At 39.9% G+C, this 24468-nt stretch overlaps 1 protein-coding gene across 1 annotated transcript; it reads left to right on the plus strand.

The window, feature by feature from the left end:
• Positions 1-15527: 15527 nt before the first annotated feature.
• LOC102755102 (beta-defensin 125-like) lies at positions 15528-24217 on the plus strand. The gene is made up of 2 exons (XM_006766128.2): positions 15528-15585; positions 23640-24217. Exons 1-2 carry the CDS (start codon positions 15528-15530, stop codon positions 24005-24007), a joined length of 426 nt encoding a protein of 141 aa, XP_006766191.1. The 3' UTR covers positions 24008-24217.
• The last annotated feature ends 251 nt before the right edge of the window (positions 24218-24468 follow it).

The raw sequence follows: 24468 nt of genomic DNA on the forward strand, positions 1-24468 counted from the left end.
CGCGGCCGCCTGCAGAGGGAGGCTGAGGCTCGGGGGCCGTCAGGCCTCCTGTGTTACTGGTTCTGCTTGTTTCTGATTACAAGAGTGCAGCCCGTGCCTTGTGGATGAGCTAGGACAGTGGTCGGCAAACTGCGGCTCGAGAGCCACATGCGGCTCTTTGGCCCCTTGAGTGTGACTCTTCCACAAAATACCACATGCAGGCACGCATACACCCTGATTGAAACTTCGTGGCCCATGCGCAGAAGTTGTTTTTCAGCCTGGGAGAGTCTATTTTGAAGAAGTACTGTTGATATTTGGCTCTGTTGACTAATGAGTTTTCCAACCACTGGCTAGGGTAAGTTCTTAAGGTCCCGTGACTCCTCTGCTTTCTAGTATATTCTGGCTCAGTCCAGTTGTGAGTCAACTTGATGGCAGTTTTTGTGGCTAAGCTAGAAGGTCATATTTCTTTCTTGCCTATCACAAGCTAAAGTCTCAACACCAGCCTAATCTGTACTAGGAAGAGTCCTGAGCCAAAGGAAGAATGGAAGCAGCCTATGGATTTGTTTTTATGAATGTTTTTAGGTGGCTTAACAGAGACAACAAAACTAATGTAGAACATGATGTTGGCTGTAGGTTTGTCATATAAAGCTTTTATTATGTTGAGGTATGATCCCTCTATTCCCATTTTGCTGAGAGTTTTTATCAAGAAAGGGTGTTTTCTGTATTTTAGTTGTAATTTTGATGTGGTTGTGGGAGGTTAAGAGTACAGGCGTTTACCTACACTGCCATCTTGGTTCTCCAAAGTTGTCTTTTTTCGAATAGGGGAGGTTCTATCTGTTTTCAGTTTGCTGAGCATTTTTATTATGATTCAATACAGAAGTTTATTCAAAGAAGTTTTTCTGCTTCTTCTGACAGCAGCATATTGTTTTTCTTTTGGACTGTTAAAACGTTCAGTTACATTGCTAGAGTGAAAGTAAACTTGAAATTCTGTAATAATTTTCAGTTGTTCATGCTTCCATATCTTGGCTATTGTAAATAATACTGCAGTGAACATGTGCATGAGAGATATGTATTAATTGCCACTTTATTATTCATATTTTTGATCTTTCATTTTTTTCCTTCTTTTTAAAGAAGAACCTTTAACATTTATTGTAATACTGGTTTGGCAGTGATGAACTCCTTTAGTTTTTTTCTTGTCTGAGAAGACAAAGAGAAAGATAGCGATTACCAATATCCAGAATGAAAGAGGGAGCATTATTAGAAATACTACAGGGGGTTCTTCTGAACAACTTTATGCCAATACATTTAATAACTTAGGTGAAGTAGCCAACATCTTGGAAAGCACTAACGTTAATAATCCATATTAGAAAGGAAGAAATAACCTGGGTTACCTGTATCTATCAAAGAACAGGGAATTTGTAGTTAAGGACTTCCCCATAATGAAAATTTAGGCCTGAATGATTTCAGTGGCCAATTCAACCAAGCATTTAATGAAGAAATAATCATAAGTCTACATAAACCATTCTAAAAAATCAATTAAGAGGGAATTTCCTAATTCATTCTCTGAGGCCATCATCACTTTTCTCCCCAAATCAGACATTAGCATTACAGTAAGGATACAGACCAATATCCTAAATAAACCTGAATAAAAAATATTTAACATTTTAGAAAATAAAATACAAAACTGTTAACATGTCAGACACAGAAAGATATGATTTCACTTATATGTAGAACCTAAAGAACAAAGTAAACAAACCAATGAAACAGAAATAGACTCTTAGATACAGAGAACAAACTGAGGGTTACCAGATGGGAGGGTTCTGGGGGAGCTGAATGAAAAAGGTGAAGTGAGTAAGAAGTTTACAAAATAGTCGTGGTGATACATAGTACAGCACAGGGAAAATAGTCAGTAATATTGTAAGGTGCCAGGTAGGTACTGAACTCGAGGGAGGTTACCTTGTAAATTATATAATTGTCCAACCACTATGTTATACAACTGAAACAAATGTAAAAAATACTGATTGTCAACTATAATTACAAAAATGTTTTTACGTGTCCAGAAACTGTTTGTGCTGCCAGGTTGGGTAATTAGAGGTATGTCGGTCAAAGATTAAAAATGTAGAGATAGAAAATGGATAACTTCTTCAGATGTAATGCATAGCATTGTGATTATAATTAATAATACTGTGTTATGTACTTTAAAGTTGCTAAGAGACTAGATGTTAAATGTTCTCACTACAAGAAATGATAATTATGGGATTCTAGATGTCCGATGCATGAAATTCATGCTCTGTGGGGGGGGGGCGGGGAGGAACCCTCAGCCTGGCCTGCACCCTCTCGCAGTCTGGGAGCCCTCGGGGGATGTCCAACTGACAGCTTAAGCCAGCAGTCGGACATCCTTAGTGCTGCTGCAGAGGCAGGAGAGGCTCCCACCAAAGCCGCTGAGCTCACCATCTGTGAGCCTGAATTCTGGCTGAGTGGCAATCCCCCTGTGGGAGCACTCTGACCACCAGGGGGCAGCTCTTGCGTTGAGCATCTGCCCCCTGATGGTCAGTGCACATCATAGTGACCAGTCATTCCACTGTTTAGTCAATTTGCGTATTAGCCTTTTATTATATAGGATAATAGAGGTGTTAGGTAACACTACAGTGGATATCATATTGGCATATATACAGGTGTCCTCCCTAAAATGTCTATACACATTAAACTGATAGCTCAATTAATAATTATTTCTTTTCAGATTTAACTCAATGGAATTAATAAATTATTCAAAGTGTGTATACAATTTTGGGTAAACTCTTTCTTATATATATAATATCTCCATACTGTACACCTTAGACTTACACAATGTTATACGTCAATTTTTTAAAGGCTTAATATTATAGATAGATAGATAGATAGATAGATAGATTGATTGATTTCAGAGATGAAGGGAGAAGAGGCAGAGAGAGATAGAAACATCAGTGATGAGAGAATCATTGATTGGCTGCCTCCTACACACCCCTCACTGGGGATTAAGCCTGCAACCCGGGCATGTGCCCTGACCTGGAATTGAACCGTGACCTAGTGGCTCATAGGTCGATGCTCAACCACTGAACTACGCTGTCTGGGCTGTCAATTTTATTTCAATAAGAAGACCAAGAAAAAGATATAACTAATAAGTCAACAAAAGAGATAAAGTGGAATAATAAGAAATACTTTACTCACATAAAAGGAGTCAGAAAGGAGGGAAAACAAAAGAAAGAACACCTGAGACAAAGAGAAAACAAATAGCAAGATGCTAAATTTAAACACAAAATGTCAATAATAAAACTTACATGATCTTAACATTTCAATTAAATGGCATAGATTATTGAGTTGCCCAGAAAAGCAAGACCCAAGTATTACTGACCATAAGAAATATTCACCAAATAAAGTAAAGAGTGTAGAAGAACTTGAATAGCTATATTGATAGCAGACAAAATAAATTACAGAGCAAAAATTATTGTCCTCCAGTTTGGCTCAGTGGATAGAGTGTTGGTCTGTGGACCAAAAAGTTCTGGGTTCGATTCCAGTCAAGGGCACATACCTCAGTTGCAGGCTTCTCCCAGGTAGCCCTGGTCAGGGCTTGTGCAGGAGGCAACCAATCAATGTGTTTCTCTCATATTGATGTTCCTCTCTGTCTTTCCCACTCTCTTTAAAAAATCAATGGAAAAATATTCTTGGGTGAGGATTAACAACAACCTGTTTATATATATGCATAAACAGGTCATTCCTATTATAATTAAGGTGTAAATTCATGAAGAGAGCACAGCAATCTAAATGTTTAAAGACTTAATATCAAAGTTTCAGAATACATGAAGGAAAGCCTAATAAAATTTATAAGGAAAAAGACAAATTCACAATTATAGTCAGATATTTCAAGAACCCTTTCTCAATTATTCATGGAACAAATAGAGAGGGGGAAAAAGTAGAGAATTGAACACACTATCAACTAATTTGACCCAATTGACATTTATTAAACATCATACTCAATAATGGACATTCTTTATATTTGCATATGGGACACTAACCAATCAATGAAATCAAACACTAGTTTTTGAAAAGATCAGTAAAACTGATAAAACCTAGCCAAAATGAACAAGATGTGAATGTTGTTCCAGAGGTCTTTGAAACTATTCTCATTAATAAAATTCTTTTTTCCTTTGTGCTGCTCTGAATGGCTGTTTTCTGTTACTTGGTCTTCTAAATTGATGATTTGATTCTCTGCTTTATGCAATCTGCTGTTGATTCTTTCTAGTGTATGCTTCATTTCTGACTGCTTTTTTTATGGTTTCTATGTCCTTTTTAATGCTTACTATTCTTTGTTGAAGTTATCATTAAGTTTTTTGAGCATCTTTATAACTAGTGTTTTAAACTCTGTATCTAGTAGATTTCTTCCTTCCTTTTCATTTAGTTCTTTTTCTGGAGATTTCTCTTGTTCTTTCATTTGGAACATGTTTCTCTGTCTCCCCATTTTGGCTGCCTCTCTGTGTTTGTTTCTCTGTATTAGTCATATCTGCTATGTCTCTCAAGATGTGCTGGTCATGGCAGCGTGGCTTTAGGTAGTAGTTGTCCTGTGGGGCTCAGTGGTGCAGTCTCTCTGATTACCTGAGCCAGGAGTTCAGGAGTGTTCCTCGTGTGCGTTATGTGCCCTCTTGTTGTAGTTGAGCCTTGATTGCTGTTGGCATGTCAGTGGGTGGGAACCTCAGGCTGTGAGGATTGGCCATGACTGCTGTGTATGAGCTGCTGCGCAGGAACTGACCCCATGGAGCTAGATTAGTCCCAGCAGGGTCTGGTGCCTGCTGAGATCTCCCTTGGGATGTGCCACTTGTGGAGCTAATCAGGCAGTGCTCTACTGAGGGCTGAAGCTGGCTCCAGGTGTGTTGGTTTCGGGGCCTGTTAGTGGCGGAGGGTTCAGTGCAGGTCAATGTCAGATGTTGCCTGTGACTGGCCCAGAGCTGTCTGTTAGAAGCTATAAAGTGATCCGTGGTTGATAGTTTCCTGTGCTGGGCCTGGATGTGCATGGGAGAGGCCATGCTGCAAAGTGAGGCCAGCTGCCATCAGTACTGCACCTGGGACAGGTCAGCAAGAGGTCTAAGGAACCCCAAGACCTGCAGCGGCCTGAAGGCTGCCAGGCAGTAGGCTAGTTGTCTCAGGAAGTCACCAGTGGGGGGTGAGTGGTATTCACCAGGTTAATACAGATTCAGATTTGGTGCCAATGCTGAGCCTGAGGCCACTCAGCAAAAGGGTCAAGGTACACTGAGGTCACCTGCCACTCTCCTGGGGCCCGCAGACCTATGTAGTCGGGTGGGGTCTCAGAGAGTCATCAGGGTGGAGCTAGTGGAGTTAACCAGGCTAATAAGGCATCAGACTTGTCTATGTTGGGGGAGGACTCAACAGAGACAGTGGTAGCTGTCCCTCCAGCCCTCAGTCTGAAGCCACGCAACTCCGTTTCTCCCTGTATGTCTCTGGCACTCCTTGAGCATGGGCCTTTAAGAGTACTCTTGGGTTTCCAGCAGGCTTCTGTCTCATCCAGATTAATGGAATATTCGCTTAATTTATCACATCTTTATCCATTCATCCATCAGTGGAGACTTATGTTGTTTCCATACGTAGCTACTGTGAATTATACTGTAATACACATGGGAGTGCAGATATCTTTTTGATATCCCATTTCCTTTTATTTGGGTGTATACTCAGATGGAATTACTGGATCACATGGTAGTTCTATTTTTAATTTTTTGAGGAAGTTTCATATTATTTTCCATAGTGGCTGTACCAATAGTGCACAAGCTTCTCTTTTCTTCACATCCTCACCAACATTTATTATTTATTATCTTCTTGATGATAGCCATCCTAACAGGTATGAGGTAATATCTCATTATGGTTTTAATTTGTATTTCTCAGATGATTAGTGATGTTGAACATCTTTTTCATGTCCCTGTTGGCCATTTAGATGTCTTTTCTGGAGAAATGTCTATTCAACTCTTCTCCCAGTTTTAAATTAGATTATTTTTGTGATTGAGTTCTTTATATATTTTGGATATTAACTCTATCATTATATGGTTTGCAAATATTTTCTCCCATTCTGAAGATTGCCTTTTTCATTTTGTTGAATAGTTTCTTTTTTTATTTTCTTGAATAGTTTTTGTTGAATGTCTGTCTTTCTTGCCCCACATTTCTAGCATGTGCTTTTGCCCTATACATACTTATGAGATGGTTGCATTGCCATGGTTGTCCTATGGCCATGTTTCATGCAAAAGGAAGTGGCATGGCAAAATCTAATGGGTACAAGCCACCTGAACCTCTGCACTCTCCCTGTTAAGTATCTTACCAAATACTCCACCGAAAATATCCTGCTTAATATCATTGGCCATAATTGCATCATATTTCACCACTGTGTGCTGGCAAAATTTGGAGAAAGTATTTACATGTGCATGTGATGGCTGCACTTAAACCATCATTCAGACACAATAAGCTGTAATAAGGAGCCAATAAAAGGGCGTGCCCAGAGCACACTCACAGAATTCCCCGGGAAAGATAGCAGACCCACAGGGGTAGCTAATGATCCCTTTCTTGGGACATCAAGATCTACCTATGCTGGCAGCCTGTGGGCACACCCACACCCTGAGCTCTGTGGACCATCTCCGAGGGCAGGAGAGGACCTGCACGTTCATGCCACCATCCGTGAAAGGAGCCGCTAGATGTGGGGCAGATAGAAGAGCTCCGCTGATGGGTGACCAGTGCCGCCCCTGATGATCTGAGTCAGCTGATGAATTTTGGCAACTGATACTAGCCTACAGCTCCTGGAACACGGGGGAGGGGGGCTTCTCAAAAAGCCTCTCATACTAGGACACAGTGTATGTCCAGGCAACACTCTTAGTGTTGCTGAGATGGCATTCAGTGTTACAGTATTTTCATGCAAGTTGCCTATTGCCCTGCTCCCTGTCCAACTCAGTTACCAACTAGGTGACGTTTTGGTTTTGATTTAGCAAATAATTCATATAGATAGGCTAACTAGCTTCCAAAGTTTAATAATCAGAAAGTGATTCCTTTGCTTCCCATGTAAAGATACTTTAAGAAAAACGTAACAAAACCCCCACATATACACATGCCATAAACAGATCATCTATTATATATGTCCCAGAAAACTAATGCCACAAAGTAAAATGAATATTAGATGGCTATTATTTAATAACTAATGACTGTGATTGGTCTACTTTAGACACCATTTACATAATACCATTCTGTAGTAGATGAGGGTGTATCTCACTTATACCTTATCTCTAGCACCTTATTATTGCTTCTACAATGTGAACCAGTTTCTTGCTATACAGGCTAGAGATATGTCATCCTAGACTTTTGAATTATATAACTCCTGAGTTGGCATAAATATTTTTGGGTGCCATGTTTTCATCTTATTTTTAATTACTTCATCTTTCTGCTTAAGTGCATTTTGTAAAGAAAATGAACGCGCAGTTCCCATCCTGCCCTCGGAGATGGTCCACAGAGCTCAGGGTGTGGGTGTGCCCACAGGCTGCCAGCACAGGTAGATCTTGATGTCCCAAGAAAGGGATCATTAGCTACCCTGTGGGGTCTGCCATCTTTCCCGGGGAATTCTGTGCTGCGTAGAATCTGCCCAGCAGTGAGTGTGCTCTGGGCACGCCCTTTTATTGGCTCCTTATTACAGCTTATTGTATCTGAATGATGGTTTAAGTGCAGCCATATGCACATGTAAATACTTTCTCCAAATTTTGCCAGCACACAGTGGTGAAATGTGATGCAATTATGGCCAATGATATTAAGCAGGATATTTTCGGTGGAGTATTTGGTAAGATACTTAACAGGAGAGTGCAGAGGTTCAGGTGGCTTGTACCCATTAGATTTTGCCATGCCACTTCCTTTTGCATGAAACATGGCCATAGGACAACCATGGCAATGCAACCATCTCATAAGTATGTATAGGGCAAAAGCACATGCTAGAAATGTGGGGCAAGAAAGACAGACATTCAACAAAAACTATTCAAGAAAATAAAAAAAGAAACTATTCAACAAAATGAAAAAGGCAATCTTCAGAATGGGAGAAAATATTTGCAAACCATATAATGATAGAGTTAATATCCAAAATATATAAAGAACTCAATCACAAAAATAATCTAATTTAAAACTGGGAGAAGAGTTGAATAGACATTTCTCCAGAAAAGACATCTAAATGGCCAACAGGGACATGAAAAAGATGTTCAACATCCTTTATGGAAAAGGACAAGAAACGTCATTGGAGTATAGACTGTGTTTCACGCACACAACATTGATGAGCTCCTATTGAAGAGCCATTCGGAAGCGTCTGGTTACAGGAGAGAGTGCCACTGTGGAAAGTGGGGAAGGGCTCTATCCAGGAGATTACACAGACCTGGAGAGGGCGATGCCCTGGGACAGCCCACAAGGAAACTGACAGGAGCACTGCGGCAGGAGCAGCTGTCGTTTAGATTCAGCACGTGACACCTGCTTTGTTAGATCCTACACTGGGTGGAGAGAGGGTAGCATTTGTCTCCAAAAGCAGATTGTGTTGGACTTCAGATGGTTGATAAGCCCAGAAACACAGGTCCCAGGGAACAACATCACCAAGCAGACTTTATTTCTAAGTCCCTTTTACTAAAAACACCATGGACACCCCCTCTACCGAGCATGTAATGAATATAATCAGAAGAGCAAGAGGGTAGCACATCCGTGAAATGAAATATGTGTTTATGAAAAGGAACAAACTGGAGATATGAATGATGAAAAACATAGCTGTTTATATGTCATCTTTTCACTATACATTAATGTTGTAATGAACCCCAGTAGAGAGTAGCACAGTCATTTGGAAGCGCTGGATAGAAAATGCTAGATTGCAACTCTAGATAAAAACAAGGAAATGGGATAGAGAGTATGTGTGTGGGTGTGTGTGTAAATGTTAAGAAATGTGAGGAACAGATCAAGAAATTCCAAAATCCATGTAATAACAGTGCTGGGCAGGCCATGTCTTTTAATATAAAAGCCCTGGCCAGTGTGGCTTAGTTGGTTGGGCATTGTCCCATCCACCAAAAGGTTGCCAGTTTGATTCCCGGTCACATGTCCAGGTTGCAGGCTCCATCCCCAGTGGGGGTGTGCAGGAATCAGCCAATCAATGTTTCTCTCTCTCACTTCTTTCCTCTCTCTAAAATCAATAAAAACATATATAAAATAAAATAACCTTATAGAGTGTATGGGGAATAAAAAGATAGAATGGACTGGAATAAATATTAAAGGAACCAAAGAAAAGAGAAAATTTTAAAGATATGAAAAATGAGTGCTCTAATTGGAGGTGCCCACTAAAAGTCTGGAAGGAAAAATCAAAACAAAAATAAATAGAATTGGCTTCCAATTCCACAAAGATTGAGTAGCCCGTTTCTCCCAGGTTCTCCCTATTACATCTAAAACACTCGAGACTTACTGTAACAGGGTGGAGGTAAGGTGGACTGTCAATGCTGCTCAGGACCTGCACTATTTCATGGGGCTGAGATCCCTGGGTTTCCTTAATGCCCCACATACACCCAAGGCGGGAGCTACAGAATATTCCAGCCTAGAGCAGAAAAAGGTGTCCCTTTCTGTGCATGTTGTCCTAAGAGACTTTGACAAAAGAGCTAATGTTTATATAATCAAAGCCCAGAAGGAGTGGAGAGGGAAAGTCGGGCTGTTGTGATATTTGAAGAAATACTCCCAAGCGTGGTAAAAGATACCGGAATAACTTACAGAGTCAAGAGGCTGGGTAAACTTCAAATGGGATAATCTAAAAGATATCCTTGCCACGACTAATTTATTGTAACATTTATATTAAAAGACATGACCTGCCCGGCTGGTGTTGCTCAATGGTTGAGTAGACCCATGAACCAAGAGATTCCCGATTTGATTCCCTGTCAGGGCACATGCCTGGGTTGTGGGCTCAATCCCCAGTAGAGGGCATGCAGGAGGCAGCTGATTGATGTTTCTCTGTCATTGATATTTCTACCTCTCTATTCTTCTTCCTTTCTCTTTCTCTAAAGAAAAAAACACACAACATACTTAAAAAAAAAGAGACATGGACCCTAGAGTAATTAAACTATCTTGACAGAGAAGAATAAAGTGGGAGGTATCAGTCTATCCAATATCAACGCTTAGGTACAGTATGCAAGGCAGTGTGGTATTCGTAGTGATATATCAGTAAAATAAATGAACCTAGAAATGGACCATAAAATTATGCTCAACTGATTTTTGACAAGGTCCAAAGTAAATTAAAGGAGGGACCCTTGTGCTGATGAAGCCATTTTGAATCTCCAGTGTGGTGGTGAATATATGAACTAACACATGACAAAATTGTATGGAACTACAAACACACACACTATCACAACACACACATACACAAATTATAACCAGTAAAACTGGGGAATTAGAATAAATTGATGGGATGTATCAATGTTACTATCCTGGTTGTTAATAGTATAATATAGATTTGTAAGGTATTATTACCATGGAGAATCACAAGATAAAAGGTACACAGGATCGCTCTAAGTTATTTCTTACAATTGTATGTGAATCTATAATTATTTCATCTAAATAAGCACCCCCCCTTGCTTGATTCTTTTTTAAAATTTTCTTTATTGATAAAGGTATTACATATGTGTCCTTATCCCCACATTGCCAATCTCAGTTTTAAGATATACTCCCCTACCTTCCCTCTGAGGTTTGATGGTCTGATCGATGCTTCTCTGTCTCTGGATTTGTTTTTGTTCATCAGTTTATATTGTTCATCATCTTCCACAAATGAGTGAGATCATGTGATATTTATCTTTCTCTGACTGACTTTAAGTAAGTTTTTAATTCCATTAATGAAAGGTTCAGGGTTGGGCCAGGGTCACACAGCACAGACTCAAGGCACAGTGTAATCAAAACGGTAATTTCTTCCAGGCACCTGGGTGCAGGTGGTCTGACTAGAGAAAGAGCCAGCGGCGAACTGGGGAGGGCACAGGCTTTTTATGCTCAGGGAGAGCTGCAGATGGGGCTTCGGCTTGACACACGTATCAGGGCCATAGTTTTACAGCCTTGCCCTTTGTCCTCCTGCTGGCGCCAGACATCCTTTGTCAGGGGGCTGTGCAGGGCTTGTGGTCTTCAGGAATTTCTGTAAAATAACCACTCACGGGGAGCATGTTTGTGCAAGGCTTAGGCTAGCAGAACGAGCTTTCCCTTTGACATTTGTTAGATTTTCTAAGGCTCAAGCCTTGTTCTCCAGTTAACCCTTTCAATTAAAACTGTTATCTGATGGAAATCGGCAATATGTTAAAAGAATTAAAATAATGACCATGTGGGCTTTGTTGTGTGTTGAAATACAGTTAAATATTTGAAAATCATAAATATTACCCACCACTTTCACTCCATGGAGCATGCTCTGTCCCTCTGCAACTTTGAGTTGGAAAATGCCTTCCCTTCTCCAAGACCCATCGGATGTGGACTTTGGGTCCCTTATCTGCCTCTTTTAGTCTGTTGTCTCCTCGGATTGTGAAGAATGCTAGTCATGCTCAGTACGGTGCAGAGCACAGTGACTGGCGAGTACAGCCCTAGCCGGTTTGGCATGCGGACCGAAGGGTCTCGGGTTCGATTCTGATCAAGGGCACATGCCCGAGTCTCAGGCTCGATCCCCACTAGGGGATGTGCAGGAGGCAGCCGGTCCATGATTCTCTCTCATCAATGATATTTCTCCCTCCCTCTCCCTTCCTCTCTGAAATCAATAATTTAAAAAAGGAATAAAAATAAAGACCTGAGTGCATGTCATTGCTCACACTTCACACTTCACCCAGCGAGCATTTTTTCAAATGGCTATTGCCATGGCTCTAGGCTCCAGGGGCCTTGAGGTCATTAGTATAGGTACGGCTGCTGCCCTCGGGAGCCTGCATTAGATCAGATGCTGTTTACATAACATGTTTAATAGCTTGAGAGGTTAAGTGCTTTATATGAGATCACATAAGTGAGGGCTATTGTTTGCAGTCCGAATCCTCTTTTTCTTCTTTCTTTCATAATTAAGAAATTATTGGGGGTTCAGAACAAGTCACTCCAAGATGTTTCTCTGTGGTGTGAAGATTGTTTGAGCTAAAGACTTTAGTTGCAGGCTCAAGAAAAGTTTGTGCCTTCCCTTAAAAGGCACAGGGTTTTTTTGAAAGAAGCTGAATTAGGGGCCTGGCCCAGAATAAGCAATTAGAGATAACATCTTTTGGCCTATCTATAAGGCAGGGCAGATTCTACTTACTAATCCTTACTAAATATCTGCTGTTCTTCCCCTTTGAAGCGCCTCATCCCTAGCTCCGAATGTCATGTATATTCTTGTTCCCTTTCTATCTCTGTACCTCTGTGCACAAGTCACCTTATCATATCCCTAGGTCAGATATACTCATGTTTTCTTTCTGTCTCTGAACCTCTCCTGCAGAGGTTGTCTCTGACTCTCTCATGTATGCAGGGTTCCTATATATATGTATGAATTAAATTTGGTTATTTTTTCTTGCTAATAGGCCTCATATCTATTTGGTATTAGACCAGTCAGAAGAACCCTGAGGGCAGAGGACATTTTCTTCCTCCTCCACATAAGCTCAAAGGAAAGGGAATAGATGTTTAATCACTTTGTTTCCCACTCACTCCCCAGTTCTTCCCAATCATCTGCCATCTCCTAAGTAAATTAAAGCACTTTCCTCCCCCTTAATATTTGATAATGTCCACTCCCCCATTTTAGAGATCTCACTTTTGTAACGTTCTGTATTCCCTTTCTATCGCCTTCACTGCCTCCCCTTCGTGCTCCTTGCTAGTGCGGAATCTCCTCACGTCTGATGTGTGTTCTCGCTCACGACTGGATCTCGGCTACCTTATCCCCCTCCTGGGCTTTAGGTATCAACAGCACAGAAATGGCTTCAAATCTCGATCTCTGTGCCCATCCTGTCCTATGCCCTGCATTTACTACCGACTCCAGTGATCTCCAAAAACCACGGGGTTTTCCCACAAATTCCAAGCAAACTAATTATCTTTCACCCCCACACTTTTTTTCTCTGGTCTCTCATCAGAATGATTTCACGAAATTTCCATCATCCAGATTCAAAGCTCAGAGTCCTCTCTTTGTCTCTGTCCACCAGTGCTCCTTTCACCCCTGGCCCCCTTCCAGTTACAGATAAAATACTGACTCCAGCCTTTAGATGTTAATGTATGATAGATACTTAATAAATACTAAGCCATGTAACTGAGCTGCTTAAAATAAGTTCCTGGTTCCTTGCTGACCGAGAAATAAACTTGATTTTGCCTGAAGATGCAAGCAGACTCCAATTTACCTTGCTTTTTTTTTGTTGTTAATCCTCATCTGAGAATATTTCTTCCATTGTTCTTTTTTTTTTTTTTTTGAGAGTAGAGAGAGAGAGAGAGAAACACATTAATTGGTTGCCTCTCACACATGCCCCAACTGGGGCTGGGAGTCGAACCTGCATCCCGGTTACATGCCCTTGACCAGGAATCAAACCCATGACTCTTTGGTCCATGGGTGATGCTCTAATCTCTGAGCCAAAACAGCCAGGGTTCCAACATTTAATTAATTAAAAAAAAAAATACCGCCCTAGCTGGTTTGGCTCAGTGGATAGAGAGTCCGCCTGCGGATTAAAGGGTCCCAGGTTCGATTCCAGTCAAGGGCATGTACCTTGGTTGCAGGCACAGGAGGCAGCTGATCGGTGTTTCTCTCTCATTGATGTTTCTAACTCTCTGTCCTCTCCCTTCCTCTCTGTAAAAAATCAATAAAATATATATTAAAAAACAAAACAAAAAAACAAACAAACAAAAAGAGCACATGCCCAGGTTGTGGGCTCAGTCCCCAGTGGGGGAGCGTGCGGGAGGCAGGGGATTGATGATTCTCTCTCATCACTGATGTTTCTATCTCTCTCTTCCTCTCCCTTCCTCTCTGAAATCAATAAAAATATATTTTAAAAAAATATCAGCCACCAAATTATCAGGCTAAGGAAAAAAATCGTATGATCATATTATAAATAACATTTCAATAAGTTCCATAAGCATTCAAAATCTTAAAAAAACTCTCAGAAAACCAAGAATGGAGGGAAACTTTCTTAACTTAATAAAAAAAAATCTACAAAAAACTTCCAGCTAACTTAATGGTAAAAGAATGAATACTTCTAAGGTAAAAAGCACAAGGGCATTCACTTGCACCGCTCTTATGTAACACATCTGGAAAATAATACCTCGCATAATAAGACAAGGAAATGAAGTAAAAAGCATACAGGTTGGAAAAGAAGGGGAAAATCTGTCTCCATTTGCAGCTGACGTGTTAGTCTGCATAGAAAAGACCAAGGCATCTGCAAAAAACCTTTTGGAACTAAAACATGAGTTAAGCAAGGTCCAGGCTACAAGATCAACACATAAAAATGAATTGTATTGCTCTGTACTAGTAAGGATATGTGGATATTAAAATTAAAGTTAAAAATACTTAGGTGTAAATAGGAAAACCACTTTAGGTCTTATGCTCCAAAACCTAAAAAATCACAAAACACCGATGAAAAAAATTTTATTTATTTTTTTTGAAAGAAATTAAATGAGGTGACATAGACGCTCATGTTCATTCCTTGAAAGACTCAACATAGTAAAGAAGTCATTTCTTCCTAAACTGATATGCAGGTTTAACTTCATTGCTATCATAATCCTAGCAAGATCTTTTGTATAAATATACAAGATCATCTTACAATTTTTCTTGAAAGACAAGGCTACAACAATTTTTAAAAAGAAGAAGAAAGCAGGAAAAATTGCTACACTATCTCAAGATATTATACAGTTATAGTAACCAATAGTATATGATATTGACAGCAGAATAGGCACATAATCAATGGAACAGAATAGAGAGCCAAATACAGCCAAGTAATTTTTGACAGATGTGCCAAAGTAATTCAGTGGAGGAAGAATAGTGCTTTCAACAAATGGTTACTGCAAAAAGCAGATATCCACTGTTAAAGAAAAATCCATCTCAAACAAAGTTTGATACCTTATGCAGTAATTAATACAAAACGGAGGTGGGCAATCACTCAAGTGGGAACGAGGATGCTCTACTGGATGCCATGAGCTATTGGTCTGAAACAAATGGGATGTTTACATAGCATTCTGCGATCATTGCATATCTATGGTGCCACCACCAGAAAGGCCCCATCTGGGGTTGAGGAGGACTTTCTTTGGGAATTACTGCTTTCCATCAGACCCCTCACTTCCTCAGAATTACAACTCATTTCATAAGGCCTCAGTTTCTTCTTCCAGTTTCTAGAACAGAGCATTACTTTGTCATGCACACTCAATGGTGCAAGTCAATGGTCTGGTGTTCTGCGTGGCATAGCATTCTGCCCATCTCTGATTCGTCACCCATGATAGACCAGTAAAGGTGACCACTTAGATTCCCAGCTGTCTAAAATGTTTTGGGTTCCTCAGCATACAGAGCTTCCTCTCCTTCAGAAGCCATGAATCTCCTGTTGCTGACCTTCATTCTATGTGGGTTACTAACTTCAGTGACCAAAGGTAATGGAACCTTAGAATGCAAGGATGAAGGAACAAGGATGAGTTATTGACATTGAGCTCCTACGTGTTACCAAGGGGGAAAAGGGCCCACTGGAAAAGTTTTGGGCCAATAAAGAGTAGCGCAAAATGCTCTTATTATGGCAGCTCTATATCCCTACTCTCTAAGAATTTGTTAGAGGCACCTATCAAGCTGGGTGTCTTCTGAAACATTTCTCCAAAGGCACAAATTTTCTCAATCTTCTCATCAGCCTTATATGTCTCTCTATGTAACTAACCAGTGTTAACTCAGCCTCACTTCACTTCTATTTGAATGATTTCATTGTTGTACCCGTTTCATTGTTGTGTCCTAGTAGTTAAACTCTTACTACCATCTTGAATTCTCTTTTCTCATGAAAGTATCTTCGCAGGAGTCTTTTATTTTTATGTTCTGAGATATGGCGAACAAGTTCGTCACACTGTTTGTAGGTTCTGCAGAGCTGTCATAAATTTGAGTTATGAGGGGGATAAATTAAGACAGAGAGAAAGACTAATATGCAAAGGCCAATGGCGAGCTTCTATGATATTAGATAAAAATGAATGAGTTTGTTCCTCTTTTGAATAATGCTACTACTGAAAATTATCTATTATACTTGCAAATGTTAAAAAGTGTCAAGCAATTGATAGGTTTATATAAGTTTAAGGAAAAGTACCATACTTCCATAGAAAAACAATTCTTCAGTCTTCCTTTCAGAATTTCTGAATCAATCATTCTAACCAGTTATATATAGTAGCAGGTGCAAGTGTATATATACATTTTCAAGGAGACAGCATGTGATGGCTTTGTAAAGAAACTTTTTACCAAGCGAAGAAATAAATATATGCATACTATATACACACATATGTAAATATATGTATGATATATATCTCTTAGATTTAAAAAAATCCAGTTCATATGAGCCATGTGGATTCTTCTGCAATGTGCTAGCAATATGTCTTAGAGACTTCTTATCAATATATAGACTGACTTTATTATTATTAACACATCCATACATAGAGCTTAAGGGGTGTGTGTGGATGAATTTCCTTACTTCATTTAATTCATCCACTACTGCTGGAAAACCAGTTTTTAATTATCAAACAATTCAGTAAGAAAACTTTGTAAATAAACGTCTTTTATTCATGACTATACACACAAATACACACACACACACATGCACACAAGATTGTCAACCCACCAAGTGGGCTACATTACTTTTTACTTTTATCACAAGTGAGTGTCAGCTTCTCACATACTCATTATTACATTTTTCATCAGATTATTTCAACTATTTCATTTTGATGTATAAAAATATCTCTTTTTTTGTTTAAATTTATCACACTTTACCTATAAATGAGTTTGAACATCTATCCCTTTGGGATTTTTGAACTCTTTCTTATTGATTTTAAGAGTTCTTTATATACCAAAAAAATGGGTTCTTTTAAAGTTTGGAGATATTTTGCTTAGAAAGGTTTTCACTTCCTTGAAATGGACATAAAAATTCTCATGATCTTATATCTTAATTCATATGGCAACATATTGATTTAGTAAGTGAGGTAAAGATTAATATCTATACTCAATTCTGATTATGAATTATTTGCTGAAATTTTGTAAAGTTTTGAAATATGAAAGAAGTAAAAATCAGATTTTGTTCTATTGCTTTCCCTCAGATTCCTTGGATACAAGGTGAAGAAAAATGTGTAGTCTACCTTGTAATTTTCTATTACATCATTAGTATTTTCTCATATAGTAAATATTTTTCAAAAACTGAATTTTCAGTGATTGCATAACATTTTATGGAATGGATACTCTGAAATTATTTATCCAATTTCATAATTGGGCATTTATGTCCTTATTGTTTTTGCTAATAAGTGTACTTATATTTCACATGTAAGTACATTCCATATAACTATTCTTAGATATACCATTCAACATAAAATTCCTCAAAATGAACCTGATCCCTATCTGCTTAATGTTTGTTGTCAATTTCTGAATATTACAAATTTTTAAAATAAAGGAAAACATCTAAATATATATTTTTTCCATTTCTTTGACTCTGGAGAAGTCAAACCTAAAATATATATTTATTGTGTATTTTAATTTTTCTATAAATTATGTGGTCTGCCTCTTTTTCCCTTTTATTTTGGAGGTAGTTTTTATTCCTGTTAATTTACAGATTTTCCATTATAGGTTCCATTTTAAAACTTAACTATTTGATGTGTTTGACTTAATTATTGTGTGTTTTCAAATGAGATAGCATCTCATGGTTTCATAAAGAAACTTTTTACCAAGCCAAGTTGTCCATCAACAACTATGTCAATAGCTATAAGTCAGTGCTACCTGATTCTATATTTGGCATGTTTTAGAGAGAATTCACACATGGGATAATGTTTTGGCTAGGTGGCTTATGTGTCTGAAATAATACAGTTGTTATTCACATATTTTAGTTTTACGGTTTTGAGATATTGGTGACAGAAGTCACAAGTCCTAACAACATAATGATTCTAGATTGAGGAGTTTTGCAAAAATGATTCCTGTCATTATTTTATTTATTTATTTTAAATTTTTATTATTTTTAAAAATTTCTTTATTGATTAAGTTATTACATATGTGTCCTTATCCCCACATTACCTCCCTATCCCCGCACTCATGCCTTCACCACCCCACCCCCCCGTTGTCTGTGTCCATTGGTTAGGCCTATACTGTCATTATTTTTAAAAAATACATTAAGTTATAGATTGCTCCCAGTTGTGGTTATTGCATTGCTTAAGCTATATTCTTGAAATTATCTTCGATATTGTTAGCTGTGGCATTCATATCTATCAAAAAGTCTGTTACATCTACCTGCAAATTATATCCAGAACCAACGAACCTCACTACCTCCACTGCTACCACTCTAATTCAAGTTACTGTCATGTCTCACCTGTTACTACGACAGCTTCCTCACAGGTCTCTGTCCAATCCTTGGCTCATGCAGTCTGCTGTCAAGATAGCACGATAGAGCACGATCTGCTCACCCTGGAAGTCAGATTATGTATATTTTCTGTTCAAAACTCTGCAATGGCTCCCCCTTCTTCACTCAGAGCAGTAACCAGGCTTCTTATAGTGGCCCACCTGGCCCTCCATGATCTGGTCCTTAGGACGCCTCTCACCTCACCTCTTCCTATGCTAGTCCTTGCTCACTTTGGTAGAGCCACACTGGCCTCAGTGCTGTTCCCCAAACATGCCAGGCTTGCTGGACCCTCAGAGTTCTGTTTGTTTCTTCCAGTTAGAATGTACTTGCCCCAGGTATCAGTGTGGCTAATTCCCTTACCTCTTTCAAGTCACCGTTTAATTGTCATCTTCTTTCAGTTCTATGCTAACTGCTGTTTAAGAAATTGAAATCTGGCCCCATATTGCAAACAGATTCCACTTAAATCTATTTGCTCTTATTTCTGCAAACCACTTATCACCTTCTCACATACAAGATAACTTACTTGTGTGTGTTTTTTATTGTCTGTATTCCCCTAAGTTACATGTGATTTTGTCTGTTTAGTTCACAAATGTACCTCAAGTATCTAGAATTAAGTCTGCACCACAGTTAGGGGCTCAAAACTGTGTTGAATGAGGGATTATGCCCTAAATTTTAACGTTGGAGGAAATGGTTAAAAAGGAGTAGTGAGTAATGCAAGTAAGAAACAATGTTGATAAAAACTTGACAGACCAAGATGATTTAAAGAGTTTAGGGGAGACGAACTGAGAAACTTCTGATTTCAAGTATGGGTACCCTGGAGGAAAAGAAACGATAATCTCTGTAGAAGTGAGGAATGGAGAAGCAATGATAGATTTTTGTTTTCGGTGAAGCAAGTGAAATGTCTACATTTTTAAATTTTTATTTTTCAATTACAGTTTACATTCAATATTTTGCATCAGTTTCATGTATACAGTATAGTGGTTAAACAATAATATAATTTTCAAAGAGTTCCTCCCCATATTTCCAGCACCCACTTGGTAACATCAGACTCATAGATCCAGAGAATAGACTGCTGGCTGCCAGATGGGAGTGGGGTTGGAGAGTTGGGTAAAAAAGGTGAAGTGATTAAGAACTATAAATTGATAGTTACAAAATAGTCATGGAGATGTAAAGCACAGTATAGGGAATATAGACAATCCTATTGTAATCTACATTTTAAACTTACAGAAAATTCTATCCTGAGCCAAGTAAATTTGGGCCAGTAAAATAATAAGGGAATGAATCATTGGAGAAGTGAAATAAAGCCAACATATTTCAGAGGAGGCAATAGGACCCAAATTATTTTGAGCTTTATAAATGCCAACCCAAGAAAGGTGCTTTTCATACATGACCAAATTAAATCCAAAAGAGATTGTTTTGAAAATTACTTGCTCTTCCTCATCTATACCAGCCTTCCTCCATCATAGACTCTTTGCTCTAGCTGCTTCCTTTGCCTAGAATACACCGACCTTGGTACTTTTCAGAGGATTTGTCATGCAATTTGCTTGATAAATGATCATACAATAGACCGACGAGTTTCCTTTAGATTAATGTATACACCCCACAACTGAATTATCATGCTGCTGAAAAATCTTCCTATATTTCTCTTGTAAGCTCATCTTCCCCTAGACAGCTTTTTCAAAAAGGATTTTTAAAAAATATATATTTTTATTGATTTCAGAGAGGAAGGGAGAAAGATATAGAAACATCAATGATGAGAGAAAATCATTGATTGGCTGCCTCCTGCACGTCCCCTACTGGGGATTGAGCCCACAACCGGGCATGTGCCCTTGACTAGAATCGAACCCAGGACCCTTTAGTCCACAGGCTGAGGATGTCCTCTGTCCACTGAGCCAAACTGGCTAGGGCTTTTAAAAATATTTTTAATTTATTTTTAGAGAGAGGAAGGGAGAGGGAGAGAAACATCCATCAGCTTCCTCCTGCACGCTTCCTACCAGCGATCAAGAGCCCACAACCAGGACATGTGCCCTGATTGGAATTGAACGGACAACCTTTTGGTGCCTGGGACAATGCCCAGCCAACTGAGCCACACTGGCCTGGGCGGTAGACAACTATTTTGTACTGACCTCTCTTTCATTTTACTCTCCTGCTTCACTCCTCTGCGTCACTCTCTGTCCCAGCTTATGACCATACCCCACACTTCATGATTTAAAAAATTCAAATAGAACCTTTTGTTTTTATCACTGCCAACATACATACCAGTAGGCCTTTGCATCCGTCTTGTCTCTCCCCCTTGACAGGCTGAGGAAGTGTGCCTTCTCCATCTCAGTCACTCTGCTGTATGTCATTTTAATCTTTGTCAACTTGTCAAGGTTATGCCCTTCTGTTGTCTCATTTCCCTCTTGCATTAATCTCTCCCTCTCTACTTGTTTCTTCTTCATTGTTTGCAAACATGCTGTTATTTCCCATTCTTTTAAAAAATATTTTTTTTATTGATTTTAGAGAGGCAGCAAAAGGGGGAGAAAGATAGAAACATCAGTGATGAGAGGACATCATTGATTGGCTGCCTCCTGCACGCCCCCTACTGGGGAATGGAGCCCGCAGCCTAGGCGTGTCTTAATCCCGGGAATAGGTCCGTGCTCAGCCACTGAGCTTTGCAGGCCGGGCTGTTTCCCATTCTTAAAAACAAAGGCAAAAAAATCCACCCTTAATCCCATATTGTCCACCAAGAACTTACCTGTTTCTCTGCGCTTCCTTTTAGCGAAACTTAAGTTTTTTCGCCAGGTGCTACTTCCACTTCTTTTATTGACATTTCTACCAGCCTCACTTTCGTTTCTTTTCTTCCTACCACTCTGAAACTACTCATCAAAGTTCCCTGAGACGCTCATCAAGTGAAATGCAATGGACATTTCTACCCTTATCTTACCCCCTCAGCAGTAATTGCCTACAAATGTCAACTCATTTCTTTAAGAAACATTTCTCTCTCTTGCATAATCTAGTCACCTCTGATACAACCTTCGTGGTATCCTTTCGGTATTTTCCATTTGTACGCGCACCAGCTGGAGCCGCGCTGGCAGAATCCCCGCAGCATGGTTGGTTGCTTGGGAAAGATCCCTGTTCAGGGCAATCCAGAAGTGACAGGGAGTTATCAGCTCCCTCTGGGCTCATCTGTCAACTATTGGCTGGCAGGTCAGTAGATGAATATTCCTGCTCATTGGACCCCCAAGAAGGATTACCCTGACGCTTCTTTCGTACACTGGCTGCCGTCGTTCCCCGTGGGGTTGTGCTTTAGTGAACCGCAGTGAGAGCTAACTGTGTCACTCACGTCTTTTGGCTTTATTGTTCCCTAACTTCCCCATTTCAAATTGATTTTGGGGGGTGGCGAATGCCTCTTAACGTAATTATTGTACTCACTCCCCCCCCCCAGCCAGTTCTGCGCTTTGCGGGGAACTGATCTAATCTCTAGTGTTTCATTCTCCTGATTTGCTTTGATTTATCTGGTTGTTTCCTTTTGAGCCTTTTCCTCTTTTCTGAGCTCTCAATATTGATACTCACCAGAATTTAACCAGGTCCCCTTTTACCTCAGATTATTCCAACTTAATATACTTTATCTGTTACTTTAGTTTCTAATACTATCCATAAGCAATGATTCCAAAATTTACATCTGGAGTCCAAACTTTCCTACTGAGATCTTACAGGTATATACCACTGCCTTGTCGACATTCTAGATATATTATGCTGTTTGCCCCAAAGCAAATACTTGAGCCCACCTTTTTCTCTTCCCTCCAAATCTTGTTCTTTCCTCAGTGTACTATTCTGTTAGTGGCAAATATCACTAATCTCCCCATCTCAGTTCAGAAATGTAGTGATGCACTGATTTCTTCATCTTCCTCTGACCTTGTATCCAAACAACCAAAGTCTTAAATTTGTCTTCTTTCCACTACTCTCATAGCCCCATTATGTCTTACCTGGCCAAAGCCTCTATCATATGTGTCCCGAATTCTATTCTTCCCTTTCTCTAATATAATTTTCACATGAAATCCCAACTAATTGTCTAAATCATAAAGTAAATTAGCTCACATTATGTTTTGAAATAAACAGAAATGCTTAATAGTGGCCTAAAGTGACTGAGGAGAAGGCATTACTACTTCAAGCTCATTTCATCTTGGGATCCTTTGCTCTTTATACATTACTAGAGGCTCAGTGCACGAATTCGTGCATGGGTGGGGTCCCTCAAGTGGCTGTGGGATCGGGCCGAAACCGGCTCTCTGACATTTTCTGAGGGGTCCTGGATTGTGAGAGGGTGCAGGCCAGGCCGAGGGACCCCACCAGTACACGATTGGGGGCAATGAGGGACTGTGGGAGGGTTCCACATGTCTGGCCCATCTCCCCTAGTCCTGATTGGGGCCGGCCAGGGAGGGACACGGGAGGTTGGCCAGCTGGGGAGGGACTGCAGGAGGGCTCCAGGGTGGGTCTGGCCCCTCTCGCCCAGCCCCGATTGGCCAGAACCCAGCAGCAAGCTAACTTACCAGTCAGAGCATCTGCCCCCTGGTGGTCAGTGCACATCATAGCAACTGGTTGACAAGTCAACTATCTGACCCCTAGTGGTCAGTGCATGTCATAGCGAGCAGTTGGGCGGCCTTAGCATATCATTAGCATATTACACTTTGATTGGTTGAATAGTCAACCGGTCACCGGACAACTGGACACTTAGCATATTAGGCATTTATTATATAGGATACTTCAGACTGATCAGCCTTCTCCAAATACCTTAAAGACACTATGCAGTTTCTCAACACTGGGACTGAACATTTGCTGGTCCTTTCCTGAAATAATCTTTGCCTCCAATGTACTTTGCTGGCTCCTTTTATCCTTCTTGCCTTCTTGTTTTAAGTACTAGCTCTTATAATGCGTACCCTCTCTGTCTCTTCTTCCTCTTTCTCCTTCCTGTCTCTCCTCCCCCAATTTCCTTGGTTCCTTGGTGGCATATTTTTAATGACAACTCCTTGGTGGCATATTTTTAAATGACAACACTTTATCATGTAGTTGAGCTAAAAACTTGATCTACTTATTTACTCCTTGCAGCTGGCTGGGGAGTCAAACAGTGCTGGAAGAATAATGTAGGACACTGCAGAAGACGATGTTTACCTACTGAAAGGTACAAAATTCTTTGTATGAACAAGAAAAATTGTTGCATTCCCATAAACTTCGAGGAAGTTACTGGAAAGCCACTACCTCCCCTACTCCCTACAGATTTTCCCACCAATGTTACTGGGGATGTTTTTCCTGCTTCCCCTGGAACTGGGCCCAATGATGCGGTAACATTAAACCCAGGTGAAGATAGCTCAGAAAGGGTGACCAGAACTTCCAAGAAGAAATCTACACCGGCTTTGGCACCTACTACTACTACTGCACCTACTACTGCTAAGAGAAATGGTGGTACAACTAACTAACATTTCCTCCTGGGTACGGGACAGTAGAGATAACTATTAGGAATACTATCCAGGAAGCCACTTCTACTTATCTTATTTCACTGGGGACAATTCTGTTGGGGATTGGATGACATGGAGACCGACATAATGCTACTGCCAAGACAAGAGCCAAGCAAGTTACCTTACAATTAGAAATGTGGAAAGAGAAGTATATAACAGGTATTCTCTTTACTGGACTTAAATTCTCGGTCTTTTTCACATGTATTAAAATATATGGTCTAATATTTGGCCTCAAGTGAACATTTGTGTGTCTATGAATTTTCCCTTGTCCCCTCACCCCAAATGAAGGCCACAGTGTGGAGCTGCCTTTTTTGGTCAAGATGAAGATTTTGATTTTAATGATGCATGAACTACCACTATCATATATGAAAGAATCTATGAAGGCACATAAAAAGTTCCAGACCAGTCTTCCCTTCCCAATT

This window comes from Myotis davidii, unplaced genomic scaffold (genome assembly GCF_000327345.1).
Source record: "Myotis davidii unplaced genomic scaffold, ASM32734v1 scaffold1102, whole genome shotgun sequence".
In the NCBI taxonomy this organism is placed as follows: domain Eukaryota; kingdom Metazoa; phylum Chordata; class Mammalia; order Chiroptera; family Vespertilionidae; genus Myotis; species Myotis davidii.

Coding starts and splice junctions, on each gene's coding strand:
- LOC102755102 (XM_006766128.2), top strand. CDS start 15,528: ATGAATCTCCTGTTGCTGACCTTCATTCTATGTGGGTTACTAACTTCA. Junction 15,586..23,639: donor ACTAACTTCAGTGACCAAAG/GTAATGGAACCT, acceptor TACTCCTTGCAG/CTGGCTGGGGAGTCAAACAG.